Source organism: Delphinapterus leucas, chromosome 9 (genome assembly GCF_059928025.1).
Source record: "Delphinapterus leucas isolate spDelLeu-1000000601 "Yukka" chromosome 9, BTC_Dleu_Yukka2, whole genome shotgun sequence".
Taxonomy (NCBI): domain Eukaryota; kingdom Metazoa; phylum Chordata; class Mammalia; order Artiodactyla; family Monodontidae; genus Delphinapterus; species Delphinapterus leucas.
The window spans coordinates 21,855,952-21,878,595 of record NC_143137.1 but is presented as its reverse complement, the minus strand read 5'-3'; the positions used below and the strand labels follow the sequence as shown (position 1 = coordinate 21,878,595).

Sequence of the window (22,644 nt, the reverse complement as noted above, 5' to 3'; positions counted from 1 at the left end):
AAGAGTTTCAATTTCGGCAGTGATATGGCAATGCAAATTAAAACCACAAAGAGATGCCATAGCACCTTCTTGTGAATGGCAAATATTTAGATCAGATAATAGAAATTATTATTTGGAGCAGGTAAGGATTTGGAAGCAAATCAGTGTAAATTAGTACAACCCTTTAAGATCAATTTGGCAAGATCATATAAATAGCATTACCTAGAAATTCCACTTAGAGGTATCTACCCCAGAAAAATTCTCTATGTGCACAAGAAGACATGTACATAAACATTATGTGTAATGTCATTTGTAATAGCGAAAAAGTAGAAGCAACTTATAGATCTACCAATGGGAGAATGGATAAATAAATAAGAATACTGTATATTCACACACTGGGATTCCATACAGCAGTAAAATAGAATAAAGTAAAAGTACTTGTAGCAAGTGGGCAGGTCTCAAAAACATTAATTTTTTTAAATTGCAAAATAATATCAAGATGACATCATTCAGATTATATTTTAAAACACAAAAATACTAAGTATATATTATGGATACAAACAGATATAATATATAAACATAGGAGGATACCAATCTCAAAATAATTATTACCCTCTGGTAAAGGAAGGCTGGGAAAGGAAGGAGTTCCACATGCCACTGGCAAAACCCCCTCATCTTCCCCACAAAAATTCATATCCTCAATTCCATACTCTGCCTAAGGGACCATCAAAACAAATCACATCATGCTGTACATGGTTACTAAACCTCAGTCACTACAAAAAAAAATAAAATATCCTGGTCATTACTCAATAACAGTACCCCTTTTGTATTTCATTTCCAAGCATTCACTCTCCAACCACCACTCCTGACTCAACTCTTTCGCTCCATCATGACCTACAATCCATTGATTCCATCAACTCTTCACTGTCCCAATCAGCCCCCGTTCTTACTTGCCTCCTAACCAAGCACAGACTCCACAGTCAATATTTCACTCAATTTCTTTGTTCCTCCCTCTGCTTACTAACATGGCAAAACCCCAATCTTGATTAAATCCCACCTTTAACTGTTCTATGCCTTAACCTGAAGCCTGTAGCTGGAGAAAAACATTCACCATGCTACCTGGGAATACTTTAATTCATGACCACTAACTTGAAGGGGCCATGCGTCCTGTCCAACAATCCTACATTTCCCCAATCCATTTCCTAGAAAACTACTTCATGTCTTCTTCTCTTAATACAACCTCTGTGCTAGAAGCTTCGAGTTTGTCCTCACGCTATTTCTTCCCTGCTCTGCATCCTCTTCCCTGCTCCATGTCCAGCTCTTCTTCCCAACTGCCAGCCCTGTGAGCAGCGACAGCCTCTGGCCTACCACAAGACATGTGAAGCAGCCTTCCACAACTTTTATGATAGTCCCTCTCCGTGACCCCACTCTCCAGCAGCTTGAAATGCCTCGTTTTCTAGTTTAATTCCTCCAATAAATAATTCAATAATGAACACAGCAATTCTGCTTCCCTGATTGAACCCCAAATTTTGGTACAGGAAGTGATTAAAGGGAAATAGGGCCTTAAGGATAGGAATCTGAAATTGCTTTTCTGACTTGATAAAAGGAATTAATGACCCTGTCTCCAGTGGTAAAGGGGACACTAGTCATCCATGGCATGCCGTGGCAAAATACTTAAATCATCACCTGCAGACAAGTATAATCAAGGACTATAGAAGACAAAGGTTTGGGTAATCAACTAGTTGCTGCCATAGAACATTCTTGTAAAAATGAGTTGTATAATGGGCTAGTTCCTTCTAAGTACACTGGCAAACTAGGTAAAAGAAAATGCTAAGCTCGGAGTTTTGAATTCACAGCTTAAGGTCTATGTCAGGGACTAGAAAACGTCCATAATGCCTTAATAAAAAGCCTCATGCCATGTGGACACAGGGCTGAGATTTCTGAAAAGTATATCCTGCAGCTGACTGAATTACAATGCAAATTCAATTTACCCCCTTGTGAGCCATTTTATCTTAAAGTTAGGACCATGATTGGCAAGGAGAGGGGCCCTGAAAATTGGAATGGGGACATATGGGCAGATTCTGATGAAGTGAAGTACCTTGAACCTCTAAATTCCTCCAAGCCTCCTGGGCAAGCAGAAGCAGTCCCTCATACCCTGTCTGAGGAAATTAGGCTCCATTTGCCTGAAGAATGTGCACTGACTTTCCCTGAGATAGTTGCCTTACATGGGACACCGATGTTCCTGAGGACCTAATCCCCAAACTGCTCACTATCTAGACACATAACCAGACTCAAATCCTATAAAATCCTCTGGGTCAGGCACAAAATGTGGCCTGTGATGATATGCAATACATACCAAAAGAACTGCACAATTTGGCCAATTTATGTTAACAGAAAGCTGGGAAATACAGATCCCACAATCCCTTTCTCTGATGATTCTGAGTCAGAGCTGGGCAAAAAGGAAATATGTGCCACATTTGGAAGACAGAAGTGAAGCACACATTATGCTTGACAGTCAGGGTGGTCAAAGGTAATGAGAGGCAGATGCAGAGGTGCTGGCAGCTTTAGTTTGTCCTCACTCTTCTTCTTCCCTACTCCATGTCCCTTTCCCCACTCTGCATCCAGCTCTTCTTCTCATCTGCCAACAGCAACCCCAGGCCCACCAGAAACTTGACTAAGAACTTAGAGATGTGATAGCTATGTCCTCTGACTTCTATACCAGTCCACCTTCGCAGTGTCACGCCAGAAGCTGGATATTAGCAGTCTTTATGACTGCACGGTAGATCTGTGAGTGAACAGCTTTGAACTATATACTTTCATTCTTTCATTTCCATATGTCCTTTAATGAACATTTATAAATTTTATGAAGAGAAAATTTTTAAGTAATTTTAAACATTTCAAGCAACTTTCCCTAATTTGGAGCACTCTAAGTTCCCCCAAGGAAAACAGATAAAAGGAGCTTTTTTTTAGCCTAAAAGAATTAAAAAAAAAAAAAGACTTACATCATTAGATTGAAACAATCGAGTCATTGCAAAGAAGGCTTCTGTGGCTTCCGTAGTTCCAAAGTGTTCACCCTAAGTAATTTAAATTAAGCTTAAATTAAAACAATTTCTTAAACTCAACAAAAATTAAGGATTTTCCATTTATTTCTGCAAAGATCTTTTAGAACTCAGGAAAAACTCTCTGTATAAACATTGTGCCTCTTTGCTATTTTTCTGGCTTTTAATTTATAAACCTACATAGCCATTTATCCATTCCTTATTTAAAACAATCCATTATCATACACCATGCTTTTATGAAAGTTCTAGAACAGTGGTATCTAACTTTTTAGCAGGAACTATTTTAAATTCCCTGAAGAATTGTGATTTACAAGGAGATAGAAAATGATAGTAAATTGACTTCCTTATCAGAACAGGATGTTATTGTTACACTGCCTAAGAGCAGAGATCATACCTTCTACATTTCTATAATCCAATGCCTGACAATATCATAGGAGCATAATAAATATTAAACTGTGAAGAACTATCTATTAGGAATCCCAGAAAACATGGTAAAAAGGGACCAACCAAAAGGGCAGCAGATTAGTTATATAAAAGTAAGGCTTATAGGGCTGCTAATACATCTCAAGACACTGGCTCAAGCCCCTAAAAACATGCTTTGGGTCAGAACTTCAACGTGCTTAATAAATCATCAGAGGATCTTCCCAAAATGCAGATTCTGATTCAGTGGCTCTGGTGTGAACCCTAAAATTCTCCATTTCTAATTGGCTCCCAGTGATGTGAATGCTGCTGATCTGGGAACCACATATTTTTGAGTAGCGAGGTGTTAGATAACCTATTGGGTTGGCCAAAAAGTTCGTTTGGGTTTTTCTATAAGATGTTACAGAAAAACCCACACAAACTTTTTGGCCAACCCAATATTTTATTAATAGTCAAAACACTGCAGACCACAGACCACCTGAAACATTACCATTTCAATAGTTAACTTCTTCATTAAAAACAATCCTATATAATATGTTAGGCTCAATCACTTTTCAGGGCTTCAGCTCTCATAAAAAATATAACTAGTCAATCTATTTGTCATAGGTGTAAGAATAAACAAATTTTGATGAAAAACCCTGAAAGTTTAGGATGAAAGACAAAGTATAAGAGTTTACAATTACTTAAGTCAGAGTACCCAGCTTGCTCATCATCAAGACATTTCCCTTACTTTCTTTCATATTTAGAGAACATACAGACGCCCATCTACTTGTCAGTCATACTAGTACAGTAAATCCTAAGTCCCTACTTTTTGACTTGAAACTCAGAGAATATACGGATATGTCAACTCTAGTAGAAACTTAGAAGTATTTTTCCATAAAGCACTACCAAGAACTAGGCAAAAGATAAAGTTAAAGTTCCCAAATCTGTTCACCTAGTTGACTGTGTTTATCAGACTGTGTGGGTAACTTCCTTATCAAGATAATTATATGTTTCAACATGAGTTGCCCATCAAAGCAGTATTGGTCAACGTAAAAATACATGCTACTCTGAACCAACTTTAACTACTCAAAATTCTGCTTATAGACTGGAGTTCCCCAACTTGGACACAATATATGCTATGAAAAGTTAAATCAAACTGACTTTGCATTAAATGTTTCTAATATAATACCACATGAAAATATATGTTTGTGAATAGATATATTTTATTTAAAAGCATGTTCTTGTTGCTCTGCCTCCATTTGCAAGCTACAAAACTTCATGTCTCTGGATGAGGTCTTCAGTCATGAAGCATAGTAAAGTAAAAATATTCTCATGGAATTCAGATTGGAAACCACAGTCTTCTAAGCACCATATGTAAACCACCTGAGGTAGGGGTGTGTGTGTTTGTGTTTGTGTGTGTGTGTGTGTGTGTGTGTGTGTGAATCTAAGAAACAGACTCACATTTTCTAAGGCCCTAGACTAAAAATCATGAGATTTTTTAGTCTGAAGCAAAAAAAAACAAAAAACCAAAAAAACACACAAGAAACAAACAAAAAAATAAAACCACACACAAGAAAAAAAAATTAAATAAATAACGATATGAGCAAGTGGGGGACTTCCCTGGTGGTGCAGTTGTTAAGAATCTGCCTGCCAATAGAGGGGACACAGGTTCGATCCCTGGTCTGGGAAGATCCCACATGCCGCGAAGCAACTAAGCCCGTGCGCCACAACTTCTGAGCCTGCGCTCTAGAGCCCGCGCGTCACAACTACTGAGCCGGCACGCCACAACTACTGAAGCCTGTGCGCCTGGAGCCTGTGTTCCTCAACAAGAGAAGCCACGACAATGAGAAGCCCGCACACCACAATGAAGAGCAGCCCTCGCTCGCTGCAACTAGAGAAAGCCTGTGCACAGCAACGAAGACCCAACGTAGACAAAAATAAATTAATTAATTTAAAAAGAAAAAAAAGTGCAAGTGGGATCTATGTTTCATGAGTGCAAATATTTTTGTTGGTTTTGTCTGCTACGTCCCCAGTGCCTAAAACAGTGCATAGAACGCAGCAGGTATGTAATAAATATATATGCTATATGACCGAATGAAAACTATTCCTGAATGTTTACTATGTGTCCAGGACTATTCACAGTACTTCACATTTATTGTATCATTTAATCATTATAACTTTATAAAACAGGTATTAGCATAATCCCCATTTACAGAAAAAGACATTAAGGTACAAAACAATTAAGCGCAGAATCATACTGCTAGTGGTGGAGTAGGGAAAATAAATACAGGCATACCTTGCAGATACTGTGGGTTCAGTTCCAGACCACAGCAATAAAGTGAATACTGCAATAAAGCACGTCACAGGAATATTTTGGTTTCCCAGTGCGTATAAAAGTTATGTTTACACTATACTGTAGTTTATTCTGTGCAACAGCATTACGTTGAAAAAAAAACAATGTACGTACCTTAATTTAAAAATACTTTACCGCTAAAAAAAATGCTAACCATCATCTAACAATGCAGGGTTGCCACAAACCTTCAATTTGTAAAAAAAAATGCAATAAAGTATAATAAAATGAGGTATGCCTGTATAAAATTTGAATATTAAAATCAAAGCTTTAAAATAGTAATATAATATACTCCCCCCAAAAGGATAAAATATCTATCTGGAATTTGTGTAAGATTTTGCAATATATTTTTATTTTCTGAACATATCTAAACAACATGTTTTAATATTAACTAATACTTGTTAAATTCAAATCAACGTTGAGATCCTACCATGTGCTTAGCTGATTTGGTACCTCATGAATAAAAAAGAAGTGTCTGTCATACTCCTCGTCCTCAAGAAATTTTACATGTTATTATGTTAATCAAACACCGTAAATTTTAAAATTAAGTGAATTTTTAAAAAATAAATAATTACACTTGCCAGAAAGTACTTCACTGCATGTTATGTATTTCTATTCCAGGACACAAATCTGAGGAAAATCAAAATAATTTACCTGGTTCAATAAGTAAAGAATCTTTGTAAGAATATGCAAACATCTTCTTGGATTGATGGGCGTTTCATTGAATATACGAGCCTGTGGAAACAGAAAACATTGCTATATATATTTTCTATCTTTGCTATCACAGATTACAGAAAATCAACTTAAATAAAGACTATTATACATTTTAATCACAGTATCCAAATAATGTTGCTTACAGTTTTCAACTTATTATGTTATATAATAAATTATTAGATGTGGCCTAGGTTTTCCATTCTATACTATTCACTCCCTTAGGTCTGCTACTTCAACTTGTGGGCTTTATCTATTAAGTAAGAATCACAATATTTACCTACATCATTTGAATACAATAGGCTTAATATCTATAACTTCCTTCGATAACCTTGCACTAAACACCTCCTTTGGTGTTTTATTTAAAATTCTCAACATGTGACAGAGTCTACATATTTTTGCATTTCTATAAGCTCTAGACTCTCCTATGACAAGTAACCCCTCTTCTTTTTCCCTCAAGTATATATTCTTTGAACTCAGTTGCATTCCTTAATTCTTATTTTGTATCAGAGCATTCCGGGGCTCTTTGTCCCCCATTCTAAAATGGAATAGAAAAGAAAAAAACACACTATACTTCCAAGCCATACCTCCTGTAAGACAGCACTCTTCTCCAGGTGCCGAAAAGGATTGGAGCCACTACCTATGTTACGGGGGGAAAAAAAATGTCTTTAATAGTTGTCCTACACAAACTTACTTTCTACAGAAGGGTACTGAATGCTTGGGAAATCTCACCCAAGTGAGGTGACCACTTGGATTTCACAGGGATAATCATTACTAATATGCATACAAACTGATTAAAATCCTTCTGATTCTGACACTAGCTCTGTCTGCTATCCTGCAAGATCCTGTACTTCTCTTTTGCAGAAACCCTGCCTGAAATGAGTGTATTCTTTCCCTGCCTTCTTTTTATATGAATGTTAGAAATATCTGCCATGTCCATACAACTAAAATTAATGAGACTGTGGTAAGGTCCTTTGGATTTCCCTAAAGGAAAGCACTATTTTATGTGTTTCTAACATTTACTGTGAGGAGTTTATCAGAGAATTAGATAACGTCAAGCTGGAAGGGGCCACAGAGGTTTACTAACCCAACCCTCGACCACACTTAGAGCAGCTATCAATCACTGAGGGGTTTTTTTTGGGGGGGGGGGTTGTTTGTTTTTGTTTTTTGAGGTGACTTGGCATCTTCCTCATTTACTCTGGACCAAAGACGGCTATCAAGATGCAACTCACTTTTGGATGCTTGAGTATTAAACGAGCTAGGTACCACGGAGCAGGCTTGCCCGCACGGAAGTGGACAAAGCAGAGGTCCCCGGGGAGACTGCAAGGTACAGACACCACAAAGTTCACAAACACACTCAGTCCCGTCAATCCCAGACCCACCGTGGGCCTTGCACTACCAGCACCCCACCCCACCCCGCCTCTCGCAAGCGCACACTCACTACCTCCGCCACCTGCCATGGGCCGGACTCTGGTGGGCAGCCCAGGCCTGGCGAACTGGAGCAGGTGGCTCCGAGGAGCTGAGCCGGAGGAGGGGGCTGGGGGCGGGGCCGCCGAGCAGCCCGAGGCTGCGCGCGAGCGCCCGGGCGCTCGCGCGCGACTTGAGGGGAGGCTCCGGCGCCCGGGGGAGGGGCTAGGGGCAGGCCCCCGGCTGGAGAGGAGTGGGTCGGAGGAGGGGCTGGGCTCCAACTCCGGCCCGCCGGCACACCGGCGCCCACGCCCCCAGGTCCGCAGTCCCCGAGAGCAGGTGGCGGCGGGCAGGGGAAGGGGACCCCGCGGCTGAGGGTGGGCGTCAGACGCCCCGCGCGTACCAGACTCCTCGTCCTTCTTGTCGAATTTTTTAATCATCTTGGACGACTTCCCAGCGCCCAAGCCCACCGCCACCGTCCCAGGCGCCGCAGCCAGCAAGCGGAAGAAGCTGCAGGAAGGTCGGCCCCGTGCTCTGGCGCCGGTTGGGCCGCGGTCCCGTCACTCGGAGAGAAGGCCCGCCCTCCCCGGCAGTCGCCGACCGCTCTCAACCCCAGGGGACGTGGCCACGCCCTCTCCTCCTCCCCAAGCCGGGCGGAGGCGGGGCCAAGGGTGGGCTCCCCTGGGCCGCGTCCCCGCCCCTACGGTGACAGGTCGCAGCAGGGGGCTCACCACGGCCCACCCTGCAAGCGACCCGGCAGCCCACGCCCGGAGAGGGCAGAATGAGATTTTATTTGGTTGGCATGCCCTAAATGGCGACTTCTCCAGGCCGCTCAGTCTCTGGAGATGAGGCGAGGGGCATGTAGGGCTTGTTTTCATTTAATGACACTGGCGTTTTTTATAATCCACTGCTGCGCCCTTCCGTTGCGGAACGCGCTCTCTCCTGGCGCGGTTCTGGTGGGCTTCTCCTCCAGGAGTGATGAAAGGGTTAATGGTTCCCAAATCATCTGGGAAGTTGGCAGGTCGCTCCCTGACTTCTTGGAGACTGCAACAAAGCACAGGGCACCTTCGTGAATGTGGATTTCCAGAGGGTTTAGGACACTTAATGTGAGACGTAAAAAGAGACCCGCTTGGAGGGCCGAGAAAGCTGCTCTTTACTCTGAGCAGGAGGATAGGTTTTGGACCACGGACTATCATTCCAACCTTCTTTATAATTCTTCCCTTCATCAACACCCACCAGTTTAGGGTCTTCCCTATTTAATCCCACCCCTTTCAAACGATTCCATCTGTGGCCATTTTGACGCTTACATAACGCTTAACTAAGTGAAGGAACTTTCACTTGTGTATTCATATTCCTCTTAGCCTTTTCAGTTCTCCTGTCCGAGAGTGTAACTAAGAAACTGTTTCTACCTTTGGCTTCACTGTCATCACTTTTTCCAGATTCTCTTTCAACTTCTGCCCTTCTTGGACCCCTCCGTTGTGGGCTCTTCTTGCTCCCATCCCTCCCCCCCCCATTTTGAAGTATTATGCCTTGTAAATATCCCTTAAATTTGTTTTCTTGGGCTTCCCTGGTGGCGCAGTGGTTGAGAGTCCGCCTGCCGATGCAGGGGACACAGGTTCGTGCCCCGGTCCGGGAAGATCCCACATGCCGGGAAGCGGCTGGGCCCGTGAGTCATGGCCGCTGAGCCTGTGCGTCCGGAGCCTGTGCTCCGCAACGGGAGAGGCCACAACGGTGAGAGGCCCGCGTACCGCAAAAAAAAAAAAAAAAAATTTGTTTTCTTATTCCTACTGCTGTCACCTTAATTCAGGTCCTATCTGTTTGTTTCTTGGACAGCCTCCTAACCAGCCTTCATGGCCTGGTAATCTTTTACCAAGCAAGCAATTCTCTGTGTAATCTTTCTTTATTTGGATGCCTGGTAAACATGGAAAATTATTGATGGAAGGAGGAGTTGCTAGGTTCTCTTTTACTTGAAGTAGAGACACTGTTTCAACTTCACAGTGGATTGTCTTTGTTTAGGAAAAGCACAATAATGGGCCCTTTAGATACATAAGTAAATATCCACTCATTTTTCTTGAGGGAAACTGTAAAGTCACCATAATTCTAATAAATGCTGCAGACTGAGATGTTAAGTGTTCTGTTTAGAAATGTAAACTGAGATACCTTAACAGAATCATGCCCTTGAAAAATCAGAGAAATTCTAATCCAGATTAGATTCTAGACTGGAGAAATTCTTCCTTTCAATATGGATTTAAGCTGAACTGCTGATATCCTGCGTATGGTATCATTTAAGATTTAGCTCTGACTAAATGTACTATTTTATGTTTGCCTTATCTGGCTTATAAAGCTCAAAGCTTGCTTTCCATGTGGAGTTTCCCTTGAAGGAAATAGATGTTCCTACTGATTTATTCTGGGGGCTGAAAATAAACAGGCTTAGGGGAAGGAGCTACCTTTTCCCCTTCCTTGGGCCAAGGGTATTAGGAGCCTAGGCAGAGACAGTGCTGGTAAGCCAAGAGACTCCCAAGAATGGATAATGTGCTGGGGGCCTGTTGGGAAGTATGAAGGGACTGAGGGGGGGTTGAGGCTGAGCCTAAGAGTGTCCCCTTTTAAAGCAAGATAAATGACTCTCTGCCATCCTTTAATTTTTCTTCACATCTATGAAGTGTTATTTAATATCACAGCTTGGTTTTAGCTGTATATGGGGAGTTAAGAGAGGCAGGAGGGATGTCAGGTGGTGCGGCAGATAGGTACAGAAGGAGCAGAGACACTTGAAGAAGCCAGGTAAGGGATGGTACGATATGACCTCATACCTCTGGAACTGTGACTCTTTGAGCTGAGGAGGGCTGGCAATCGCTAGGATGGCCTTGTAGAACAGAGAAGCATACCTTAGGGAGTTCCAGAAACTGCTCGAGGAGAGCAGTCCCGTGGGAGAAATGAACCTTATCTTGGAGCCATAGGCTGGTGAAGTCTGGGGAGCCATCGATTATACTTCTAATACACAAATGTGTGTTCAGTGCTCTGAAATTTTTCAGTGGGTCCCAACCGCCTGCTGGATAAAACCTAAGCCCTTATTTATACAAATATACAAAGCCCTTCATGACCTGGCCCATCCATCTGTCTTACATATGGAAAGTGCTATTATTATTGGTGGTTGATAAATATCCAACACGACTAAGTGCCCCGTAAATGTTGCTAAATTAATGACAATTTGTGAGGAGCATTTTTGTTGTACCCCTTCCTTACAACCTTATCCCCAACCTCTTCCACGCCATGTCCTGCCTCAACCCCAAAGAGACTCATGGACCTCTGAGACGCATAGCTTATCCTTTGGCCCTTCTAGAACAGTTTTCCTCGAAGTGTGATATGCATACCACTGGGTAGTTTTAGGTGATACATAGATAAACATTTTAAATTTTAATTATTATGGGACTTCCCTGGTGGCGCAATGGTTGAGAATCCGCCTGCCAATGCAGGGGACATGGGTTCGATCCCTGGTCTGGGAAGATCCCACATGCTGCGGAGCAGCTAAGCCCGTGCGCCACAACTACTGAGCCTGTGCTCTAGAGCCCGCAAGCCACAACTACTGAGCCCTCGTGCCACAACTACTGAAGCCCGCACGCCTAGAGCCCATGCTCCGTGACAAGAGAAGCCACCACAAGGAGAAGCCCTCACACCGCGACGAAGAGTAGCCCCCACTCGCCGCAACTAGTGAAAGCCCGCACTCAGCAGCGAAGACCCTACACAGCCAAAATAAATTAATTTTTAAAATGTAATTATTATGAATTTGATTAAATGTTTGAGAGAAATGTATAAGAGAAAAAAACCCCATGTGATTAGTATATCAAACCCATGATGTCAATGATATAGTATTAATTAGGACAAAAAAAATAATTTAAAAGAAAAGCATTAAGTAAATAACAGGGCAAATAACTCATTGACCAAAACTAGTAAAGTGGTAGGTGATGTAGTTTGGAAAACACTATGCTAGAGCTTTCTTGAAATGTGAGGATTGAAACAGGGTGGAAAGCCTAGCACCACTTGGGCCTCTATCAGTTCTTGGCTTCCATGCTAAAAGGAAAGCTAGTCTCCAGAACCTCCAAGAGAGATTTGCCCTTATCTCTCGTCCCCGTAGTTTGTCCCTCCTGCCCACATCTCCATCCCATAAACCATTGTTTTGATAGAGAGGACCTTACTGTCACTCCTCAGATCTCTTTTACAGACTGGAGCAAAGTTGAGCTGAGGGTACATTTTTTTCTGTTTTCTCAAAGCACAGACCTTTGAATACTTCCCTTCACTCTTGAAATCCTTGTCCGTGGAAAACCTTAACAAAGAAAGTTCATTTAGTAGATCCTAGGGTGAGGGATTAATGGAACCACTCACTGCATTCTCAGATTCTGGGGGAGAAGAAAGGACAGTAGGATTTGAGGGTGTTCATTGGTACAGAGTGGGAGTATTGTTCAGTGGAAGGGATGCTTCTAGAACCTAGCATTGTAAACCTATGAAGGAACTCCAGAATCTCCTCTCTCCTCTCCAAACAAGATATTAGCTGCTCCTATAACCAGTTTCAAATCAAATCTCATACATAGCAAATTGTTCCTATATCACAACCCTTAACAGGCACCGAGGGAAATTTTTTTTTGTTGCTTCCTCAAAGCATGGACCTTTGAATACTTTTCTTCACTCTTGAAAATCATTCTTGTGAAAAACTTTAGTTTTGCATTACTGTTTCTCTGTTGCTAAGGTAGAAGTGTGGTTGGGGATCATGTAGGGAAGCTGTCCTATTATTATACAGTTGTCCACATTCCGTACAACCGAAAAGTGTTTGTTAAATCATATTGAAAAGAGATAGTGACAAGAATAAGGAAAAGGTAAGAAAGAGCCAGGACTTCACCTAAACCATTGTTCTCTCTTGGATTTAGGGTCCTCCAACAGTGTCACAGGGAAGACTGGTTTCAGCCCAGATCTTAACTTTTTTTTCTGATACATCAGAGGTAGGAAGAAGTTCTCAGTGGGCTTGTGCTGATGACTTTCCTGCAGCAAAGGGAAGAAGAGTAAGTGAGGGAGTTAGCTGAGTCTCCTGGACTTCCTGACCTAAGCTCCTGGGCTAAGCTCCCGTTCCCCTAAAATCATGCAGCAAAACCTGCCGAAGAGGGAAGTAGGGATGCAGAAACCCAAAGAAGAGAAAACAGTTCCCTGGGTGGGCTAATACCTGTTCGTTTCACAGCCAGACGATTTGTCCAAAGTTAGGTCAGTTTCCTAAGTAATCAATTAAGCTTGCCCACTAGCCGTTTGTAGTAAACGGAAGAAAAATTTCCCAGGTTTTGAGAAGGATTCAACTAGTGAATTGCTTAGGAAACCAAACATTTGGTAATAAATTGGGAAATAGATCCATGGGATTCTACCCACCTTTCTTGGAGATGGCTGTCTCATTCACATCCCATTCTCCGTCTGCAGTGAAAAGGCCACAGAATGGGATGTTTTGTGAGATAATAATTTCGTCATTATTAAAGTCATAGAATCAAAGACTTTCAGAAAGGATCTTAAAGACCATCAAGTCTAACCATTCATCTGACACTCTTACTCCCTCCATAGTAACACTGTCAAGTGGTCCATCTTCCTATATCTAAAAACCCAGGCTACTTAATCTTTGATCAGCTGATTGCTATCCCCTGTAACTTCTACCCTACAGTCCAAACGGAATAAATCTAGTGTCTCTTCCACAGAATCCTTAAAGAATTTGAAGAAATCTATCACGTTCCCCCTGAGCGCCCTCTCTCTTCCAGGCTCAACATTGCCAACATTTTGAACTTTTTTTTTCATATGACATGGCTTTGGGTTCACTGTTCTCCTGATTTCTCTCATTTTCACTCATTTGAGAAAGTTACAACTTATATTTACACATTATGTTTATAATTATATCTATATAATGTATGGCAATCTGAAATGAAAACAATATGCTAGCTGTAGCAACTGCAGGACACATCCTATTAAAGTCTCTATTCAAGTGTCATTGCTGCTTCTGAGAGCCTTCCCTAACTACACTATCTAAATTCACCACTCACACCCATCACCCTCCATTCCCTTATCCTGCTTTTGGGGCACTTAACACATTATACATTATCCGTGCGATTGTTGGCTTGCTTATGGTCTTCTACCTCACTGGAATTAAACTTTGACTTAGTCACTGATAGATCCTTACTACCCCATAATGTTGCCTGGTACATAGTAAGTGCTCAATAAATATTTGTTGAATGAATAAAAGAATGACAATGAATGAATAACCAAACTAATTAATTGACCCATACTGAACGTTTTTGCTCAGAATTTTCAAACCTCTTTTTAAAAACTGCTTGCTGCCTGAACCAAGTCTTTTCAATTCTGTGCTCATTCTCTTTAAAGTCTTCCAGTTTTGAGGAACAGGAATTCATTTAAGTTACCTCAATTAATAGGGGTTTTACGGTAGCAGCATGTGTGCCTAGGACCTAAGACACAGCTAATAATCTGGCCACAAAAGAGCAGAAACCTTAGCAGAGCTAGACCTTAGAGCAGAAAAACAAAAATAAAAATCTTATCTGGAATCCAAGGCAGCACTATCTAGGACCACTACTGCATGAGTTTGTCTATCTTGTTTCATATCATTTAGCATCATGTCATTAACACGCTTCCTACTTTCTTCCTGTCTGCTTCCTTCTGTCTCTAGTGTTCATTCCTTACCTTTACCCTGCATATCTTTTTTCTACCCACAGCTTCTGCTTATTCATTTCTACTTCAAGCTGCCCCTACCTTCTTCCTCATGGTTTGACGTTTTTATGGCCTTCCTCTACATGCCCTTTCAGGTTTTATTCCCACAGCCTCAATCTTTTCCTTTCCCAATTCAGATGCCTGGGAGCAAGAATATGATTAGCTCAGGGATTTTGGTTGTTGATAAGTTACAAAACCGAGCAGGACCCTGTGGGGCTCCTGGGCACAGAAGCCTTTCTGTCCCCCATTTCTTGTTCATAGGGAACAGACTCCAGCCTCCAGCCTCCATGACCTTCCTTGAGTTCCAAAGGGAAAGATTCGAACAGTCGCTAATCAAGGGAGGAGCAGGCAAGAAACCGCCTGAGGCGAGATTAACCAGAGAAGCTCCTCTAGACCACCTGAGATTAAAGGAGTGCAGGCCCTGCACACACCCTAATCTTATCAGTAACCTTTGAACCATTACTGTAAAACTCCTCATCAAATCCTCCCAGGTTTGGAACGTAGTTTTTCAGGGCAGGAGCCCACTGTGTCTCCCTTTGCCTGGCAAAGCAATAAAGCTATTCTTTTCCACTTCACCCAAAACTGTCTCCGAGATTTAATTCAGCGCTGGTGGTACAGAGGCCAACACTTTGACACCCGTTAGTTGGTTTGGGTTTTGGTTTGGTTTTTGGGTTTTGTTTGTTTGGTTAGATTTGTGGGTACCGATCTACACCACAGGTCACTAACCAGCCTATGAATTTTGCTTCACTGGATCAGGTGGCCTTCTCTGGTCCTAGGTAGGCATAGAGAATTGAGTCTAGTTATTCAAAATAGGACCTTTCGGGGCATCCTATTCTTCACAAACTGTGGTAGGGCCATGTCACTTAGAAGGGGCTGTGAGTATAACAATCACCGTGATAGACATGTCTGGTTCATTCTTCAACTTGATTGCTGGTACCCACACTCTTCTTATACACATGTCTGGGTGTAGCAAAAGAATGCTTCTTTTGTGCATAATCTTAGGCTCACAAAAGATTATCACATTTGTATAGTAAGAGAAAGGGATGCAGCATGAATATTAAAGAGGCATTCTAGATATTGGGCATTTCCATCTTCTTGGACTTCTTCCAGATAGCCCCATAAAATTACCATGCTGCCAGTCTTTGACAATCAGAGTCTTAATGCTGTCTATTAATACAATTTGGCTGGTACCACAATTTACTCATGAGTACGATCAGGTCCCACATGTGACCTGGAAGGCTCACAAAGTGCCAGCTGTTGGAAGAAAGCTCTTCTTGCACCAAGGTTACGTGATAGTCTTGTATTTCCTTCTCTACCTTGAGCAAGGCAGCCCTGGCTTGACATTTGTTCCTCTCAGTGTATGTTATCCACTACCATGAGAGACAACCTCTGAGGTTACCTCCAAATGGCACAAATTCTGAGACCCAAGGAACCATAGGCAATGAATTAATTAACTCCTTTGTCAGCATATACCACTGGATATTAGCATTTTATCATCCGTTTGGAAAGGAATCTCTCACTGCCATCCATCTAGCTGATAAATACTAATTCCATATTGACCACATTTTATTATAACAGTCTGTCTTGGATCATTCCACTCCCAGCATCAAATTTCTGTAATAATTAGATTTTTTAAATTTACACTTTCACTTATTTAATTTCTTCTTGTTATATTAGGCCTACTCTCAAGGCTGTCAAGATCTTTTTTAGATCATATGCTTAAATATCTCTTAATTGATTTTCTTCATTTCCTCTGTTATTGATTTATTCAATTCTTCAGCATCTCTCACTTTGACAATTGTAGTAACAATATAACTAATCTTACTGATTTTTTTCTCTTCCACCACTAATACACCTTTCTCTCAACTTCCTAAAAAGCTCTTCTAAAATGCAAATTTGATTTTACCTTTTATCTCCTGCCATTTACTCTCTTACATCCCCCTAAATGCACCTCAGTTTCTCATGTCTCTATGCCTTTGCCCTTCCCACTGATTGGAATATTCTCCTTTTTTTTTTTTTTTTTTTTGGACAGGGGTCACCTCTTCTGTAAAACCTCCTTGATTAATTCCTTTCCTCCAACAAAGATACTGTTCTCTACTGTATATTAGTGTATCTTGTATATTCTTTTATTATTCATATATCCTGGTATATAATAATTACTTTTTATATCTCATTTATTGACCTGTCTCTCCTGTTAGACTCCAAGTTCCTTCAAGATAGAAACTGTCCTGTAGTCATCTTCATATTTTAGTTCTCAGCTGAGTGTATGTCCAGCAATTGTTTATTGAATTGAATTTGAACTTCTCTAGTGTATAACAAAGTCCCAAACATCTGGCTGTTGTGATAGTAAATTTTCTGTTCTCCCCTTCTGACACCCAAGAGCAGTGGGTATAGAGCATAACCCTTTACCCCTTTCCCAATTTGATATTTGTTTCTGTTCCTTGTTCGTCATTTCCTGTTTTATCTGTTGCTACTTTATACTCAACTAGAAAGCCAGTGGCTAGTTTACCCTTTGTTAATTACAAACTAAATATCTTTGACCAAGGAGGAACAATTTTGAATTAAGACCCTCTTTCCTCTGTGTAATGAAGTTTCATGACCGAAGTTTGTACAACTCTGATTCTGAGTATTTCCCAGGCTCTCAGATTCTATTTGATGAAGCATATGGCAAAGAATAAGAAGGAAGAGGTTGGGTCCTGAGTACCATCCTCCATGTTAGGTTAGCTCCCTTCTTGGAGCTAACTCCTAATTCTTCAGGATCCTTACTCAGGGTGCCAGGAAACTTCCCCAGGTGCCATTACCTTGAGCAGTAACTCACTGGAAAAGTATTTTGATGTCATGTCCTTTCCTTGATGGTCGATTGAGCAGGGAAGTGGGTTGTTGGTCATAATCAGTAAGGTCTTATCCTGATCATACTCTGTTACTTTCAATGTGAAGCTTTGAATTTTCCTGTTTCGAGCCAGGAATTTATGCAGTGCAGTGGGCTTCAAAGGCTCATAGTACTGGGCCTGAGCAGACAGAAAGATTTCCAGAGAGACAAAGGGATTAGTTCAAGAGCAGATTAACAAATCAGTTGGCTAATCTTTTGCCTCTATGGGGTAGGGATAGAAGCCGGACAGGGGCTGGGTTTAATAGAAAATGTCTGAAGCTCTCTGTCCCTTTCTTCTCTCAGAGCTTTTCCCTGCAAACAGACCAAGGGGCTGGGGAAATGAGATGGAAAAGTTTCCACATTAAAAGGAGCGAGATGACTTCATTCTTGTGGAAAAGTTGTGCCCAACATTGTGCCCAAGAAAACAGGGCAAGCAGAAGTTTCTATGTTCAACCTAAACGGCCTTCTCTACAACTCACTCTGAGGCAGAGGGGGGAGACTGCCAGGAACCAAATCTCCTAGTTCAGAGAGCCCTGAGGGGGCCAACACAGCCCTTATCTGCATCTTCCTACCCACCAACATTTCTCCACAGGCACATTAATATGCAGAATAAGCACAAAGTTAAAAAAAGGAAAAGCAGTCACAAAAGACAGCATGTCACTTAAGATGTAGTGGGGGAAGGGGCATGCCCACTAAACTTGCTTTTCCATCCGTAGGAGGAAGGTGGAGGATTAGAGAGAGAGGAAGGGAGAGGGAGAGAACAAAACACTTCCTGATTCGAAATATGTTTTCTCAATTAAAAAAAAAAAAAATCAGCTGCAGGGACCACCTTCTTCCCAGTCCCGCCCTCCTCCCTCACCACCATTCCCAACAGTGTCCTGAGACAGCTCTGCTTCCCTGTCCTAGGAGGATGCACAGTCACGGAAGCTGGTGACACTTGGAGGCACTTGGGATACTCTGCAGTGGGCCTCAGCTGAAACTTGCTGTTGGAGATCTTGGGGGAATGCTTTTATCACCTACCAAATTTGGATGGACTGTGTAATGGTGAAGGTTCTCTAGAACAAATTTTGATTGCCCGACTGCATCAAAAATCTAGAGACAATAATCAAAATTAGTATTTCAAGTTGTACCTATTCTAAACAATATTCCATTCCTTACCTCACCTTAGTCTGGCTAAAATCTGGTCTCTAACTTAAATTAAGTGAGAAGTACTCCATGCTCTGCACCCTGGGTTTCTGGAATGAGAGCCATAGCATGGAGAGCTAGGTTCTAAGGCACCCTGACAGGGTAGCTTGTACATGGAAATGTGGACCAGCTTTGTGAAATGTTAGGAGCTGTTAGGAAGTGAAGGGGTGAAATAGACAAGGGCAGCATCAAAGTTTAGATGGTACAAATCACCCCTAGAGCTCACACCTCTTTCTTCTGCCTTTTCCATCTCTATAGAAGGGAAATCAGGTGAAAAACAAAACAAAACATGCAAAATCAGGTGAAAAACAAAACAACCTTTAAGGAGAAAAACAAGTTACAGAAGGGCAATAACTTAAGGGTTGTCAGTGAAAGGAAGCCTGGGGGATAACTGCTTTCGGGGCTGGGGGCGGCACACAGAAGGGAGAAACAATGGTGCAGTCTGCATTTTTGAATATTTCTGTGACATATGATTCTTCCAGAAATGTGGCAAAAAGTAATTGAATTTTGGTAACCCTTCTGTCTACCACTTTGTGTTTTTCTGCTGGTGGTGGTGCTGGTGATCGGTGGATTGCTTGAGTGTCATGTCTGGTGGTAGAGTTGCTGGACCTCCTCCATCTCCTTCTGCTGACCCCCCCCCCCCATGTTGCCTGGCCTCTAGCTTAGCCCCAGGTTATCTAAGGATAAATCAAAGGGACAAGAACACAAGGAGATAAAAGCTCTGAGTTATCTCCTTCGGGCTTGGCCTAATCAGGAATCAGATAAAGAGCACAATCCTGTATGTGGATGAGCATTTCTAAAGATTGCCATGCCCCCAAGGAGGTGATATAGTAAGCTGGGATTCAGAAGAAAGGGAACTCACACTGAACAGGTGAATGCGGCAAGAAGGTGAATGGAGAAGAGGGAGATAGTAAGAGTGGGACAGAACTGTGTGATGAGGGGAGGAAAATGCCAGGAGTTGGCAATTTCCAGGGCTTGGAGGAGGACTGTGGGGAGGATTAGCAGAGATATGCCATACATTCTTTTAGGAATGCTGGGATGAAATAGGGGACAAATCCAAAGATGCAATGATTTCATTTGTGTTACCTTCTGTAAAACTGAAGTCCCTTTGTTCAAAATAAAAATACATTTGAAAAACTGGCTTCACAGATATGACATATATATTTAGAATCACAGACGTCTCGGAAAAATTTATTTGGGAGAAGATGTGAAGACTTTTCCTTTATAGTTTTTTTTTAATTAATTTTTTGGGGAAAGTCTCTGGGAAAAATGTTTTTACTCCCAAATTTTTCTAAGGTATTGCATCTTGTTTCCAAATTAGTCTCCAGTAGTTGACTAAATCCATAAGAATGTCCAAATTGGAGTACGTTTTTAGTTTTATGTTGAATTGTACTATCTCTGGCTGATGAAATAAAAGTTGACCTGGAAAATTCACTTGAATATGATAAACCTTGGGAAGCAACCAAGCTATCCAAAGGAGTTTTGTTGCAAGAAGTGACCACAAAATCAAGTTTAAGTTAGGGTTTAACACTCGCTCATCCCCTAAAATAGATTTCTGGTCCCTGGGTTTTGATTCTTTGCTGATATGTCCCTGTCTCTTCCCTTTTCTATGTCTCTGTTTCTCTTTCATAAAATTAGATAAATTAACGTTGCTTTCTATATAAATCTTGACCCCTTTTTGCTTTTCAACAGGAAGTTTGTGAGATCCAGCTTATAAAGTAGTCTAAGCAATTCCAAAGAAAGATTATAAGTGAACATTGCTAATGCTCTTTCTTACCTCATCACTATCAACAATTGTTTCTTTCTCAGATTTAACTGGGCTAGTTCTTGAATTCTTTGATTTGCCATACTGAAACCTGAAAAAGAGGCAGAATATCGAATTATTTTTTTCTTACTCAGAGTCTTGGTCTTCTACATGTTCTCAACCTCTCTCAATGAAGTTTGGGGACATGACTTAGAAGAGACCAGTTTGGGTGATCACTAATTGCGTATGTATGGGTAGTAAAGAACAGGACTCATTATTCAGCCTGCATGCTGGGCTCTTCAGTGTGAAGAGTTAATCAAGTGGGACCTCTTGAAGACATGGTGACAACTGATAAGTTGATTTCTTCTAAAATAGGGGTTTTAAGAAATGCAAATTAAAACCACAATAAGCTATCACCTCACACTTGTCAGAATGGCTATTATCAAAAAGAACACAAATAACAATTGTTGCAGAGGATGTGGAAAAAAGGGAGCCCTCATACACTGTGGGGATGTAAATTGGTGCAGCCATTATGGAAAACAGTATGGAGGTTCCTAAAAAAATAACTAAAAATGGAACTACCATGAGACCCAGCAATTCCACTCCTAGGTATATATCCAAAAAAAACCCTGAAGATACTAATTCAAAAAGATACATGTACCCTAATATTCATAGCAGCATTATTTACAATTGCCAAGATATGGAAGCAACCTGAGGGTCCATCAACAGACGAATGGATAAAGAAGATGTGGTATATATGTACAATGGAATACTACTCAGCCATAAAAAGAATGAAATTTTGCCATTTGCGACAACATGTATGGTCTTGGAGAGTATTATGCGAAGTGAAGTAAGTCAGGCAGAGAAAGACAAATATTATATGATATCACTTATATGTGGAATCTAAAAAATAAAACAAACTAGGAAATATAACAAAAAAGAAACAGACTCACAGATATAGTGAACAAAAAGTAGTGGTCACCAGTGGGGAGTGGGAAGGGGGAGGGGCAAGATAGGAGTAGGGGATTAAGAGGTACAAAGTACTATGTATAAGATAAATAAGCTACAAGGATATATTGTACAACACAGGGAATATAGCTAATATTCTATAACTTTAAATGGAATATAACATTTAAAAATTGTGAATCACCATGTTGTATACCTGAAACTTATATAATATTGTACATCAACTATACCTCAATTAAAAAAAAAAAATAGGGGTTTTAGACCACTCAAGGAACTGGTCTAGTAGACTGCTTAGGCAAATTCTTTTGGGCAACTGGACAATCATAATACCCTTAAAGACCACCTACTGTTTTGAATGTCTACCTGCATACTCTTCTCCACATGGAAACAGCTCTGCCCTTGCCAATGATTAGCCAATGATTCCATGAGAGGGGATACAGTTAGTGGAACTTCCCAACTAAATTTCCAATTCTTAATGACCATGCTTGGATTACTGGTTCCCTCATGTACCTAACCACATCTAAGTTTCCCTACCTAGAATTAAGGTAATAAAAACAATCATCAGTGGCAAATATTCTCATAATCTAAACTTTCATTTACTTTCCCATCTCCCTCTCCCCCAGATACCAGTTCCCTTTGGAGAAAAAGGGCAAAAGTTGCAATATTTAGTAACAAAGTATTTTGGATTCCTTGACCAATTCTTACTAAACCCATTTACTGCCCTAACATAGTGAAAGATGCTCATCAGTAAGATTGGGTTACTTAAAATAAATAGCCTGCTTTCTCTTTGGAGGTTAAACTAGCTTAAATTAAGTAGGACCCTGGAACTACCTCAACTGAACCTCTCTCCTTTAAAAATGAGGGTGGCAGAGTAAAGACCAAAACAAGAAAAGTAGAAATGGCCAAGCTATGTAGTTGATAGGTCAATGGGCTATAGCATGGTATAAATAATCCCAAATCCAGGATCAAATCCCATCCAAGGATGGCTCACTTCCATCTATTGCTGGCCACCAGCTGCATCATTAACTCAGGCCAGAGGTCTTAAAAATAGTCCCCAGGAGAGAGGGTGACACATTGTGGGTAGACCAAAATAAATTCACCCCCACTTAACATCGTAGAGTTGGTGCCCTTTTGATGTGTACTATTACCTTAAGTTATCTAATAATTAACACTATATTATAGGCTTTATTGTAGCACTTTTCAAAATGATTCTTTGGTATCTAAGAGGCAGCAC

General features: G+C 41.1%; 2 protein-coding genes across 4 annotated transcripts in view; both read right to left on the bottom strand.

Moving 5' to 3' along the window:
- COPG2 (coat protein complex I subunit gamma 2) overlaps positions 1-8,429 on the bottom strand; it is a 129,597-nt gene extending 121,168 nt beyond the window's left edge. For 2 of the 3 annotated variants that reach the window (XM_089917386.1, XM_089917387.1), the window contains exons 1-4: positions 8,312-8,429; positions 7,089-7,141; positions 6,445-6,525; positions 2,982-3,053 (exon numbers count right to left, since the gene is read on the bottom strand). In XM_089917386.1, the coding sequence (XP_089773512.1) occupies positions 2,982-3,053; positions 6,445-6,525; positions 7,089-7,141; positions 8,312-8,348 (243 nt within the window). In that variant the 5' untranslated portion in view covers positions 8,349-8,429. The remainder of the gene's footprint in view (positions 1-2,981; positions 3,054-6,444; positions 6,526-7,088; positions 7,142-8,311) is intronic. The other variant, XM_089917388.1, reaches the window with a different exon arrangement.
- A 161-nt stretch (positions 8,430-8,590) lies between these two features.
- The window catches only part of TSGA13 (testis specific 13), a 38,466-nt gene continuing 24,412 nt past the window's right edge, over positions 8,591-22,644 (bottom strand). Inside the window, exons 2-7 of the mRNA XM_089917073.1 lie at positions 20,478-20,590; positions 18,536-18,607; positions 17,448-17,654; positions 12,797-12,936; positions 12,099-12,226; positions 8,591-8,952 (exon numbers count right to left, since the gene is read on the bottom strand). Of these exons, the coding sequence (XP_089773199.1) occupies positions 8,783-8,952; positions 12,099-12,226; positions 12,797-12,936; positions 17,448-17,654; positions 18,536-18,607; positions 20,478-20,590 (830 nt within the window). The 3' untranslated portion in view covers positions 8,591-8,782. The remainder of the gene's footprint in view (positions 8,953-12,098; positions 12,227-12,796; positions 12,937-17,447; positions 17,655-18,535; positions 18,608-20,477; positions 20,591-22,644) is intronic.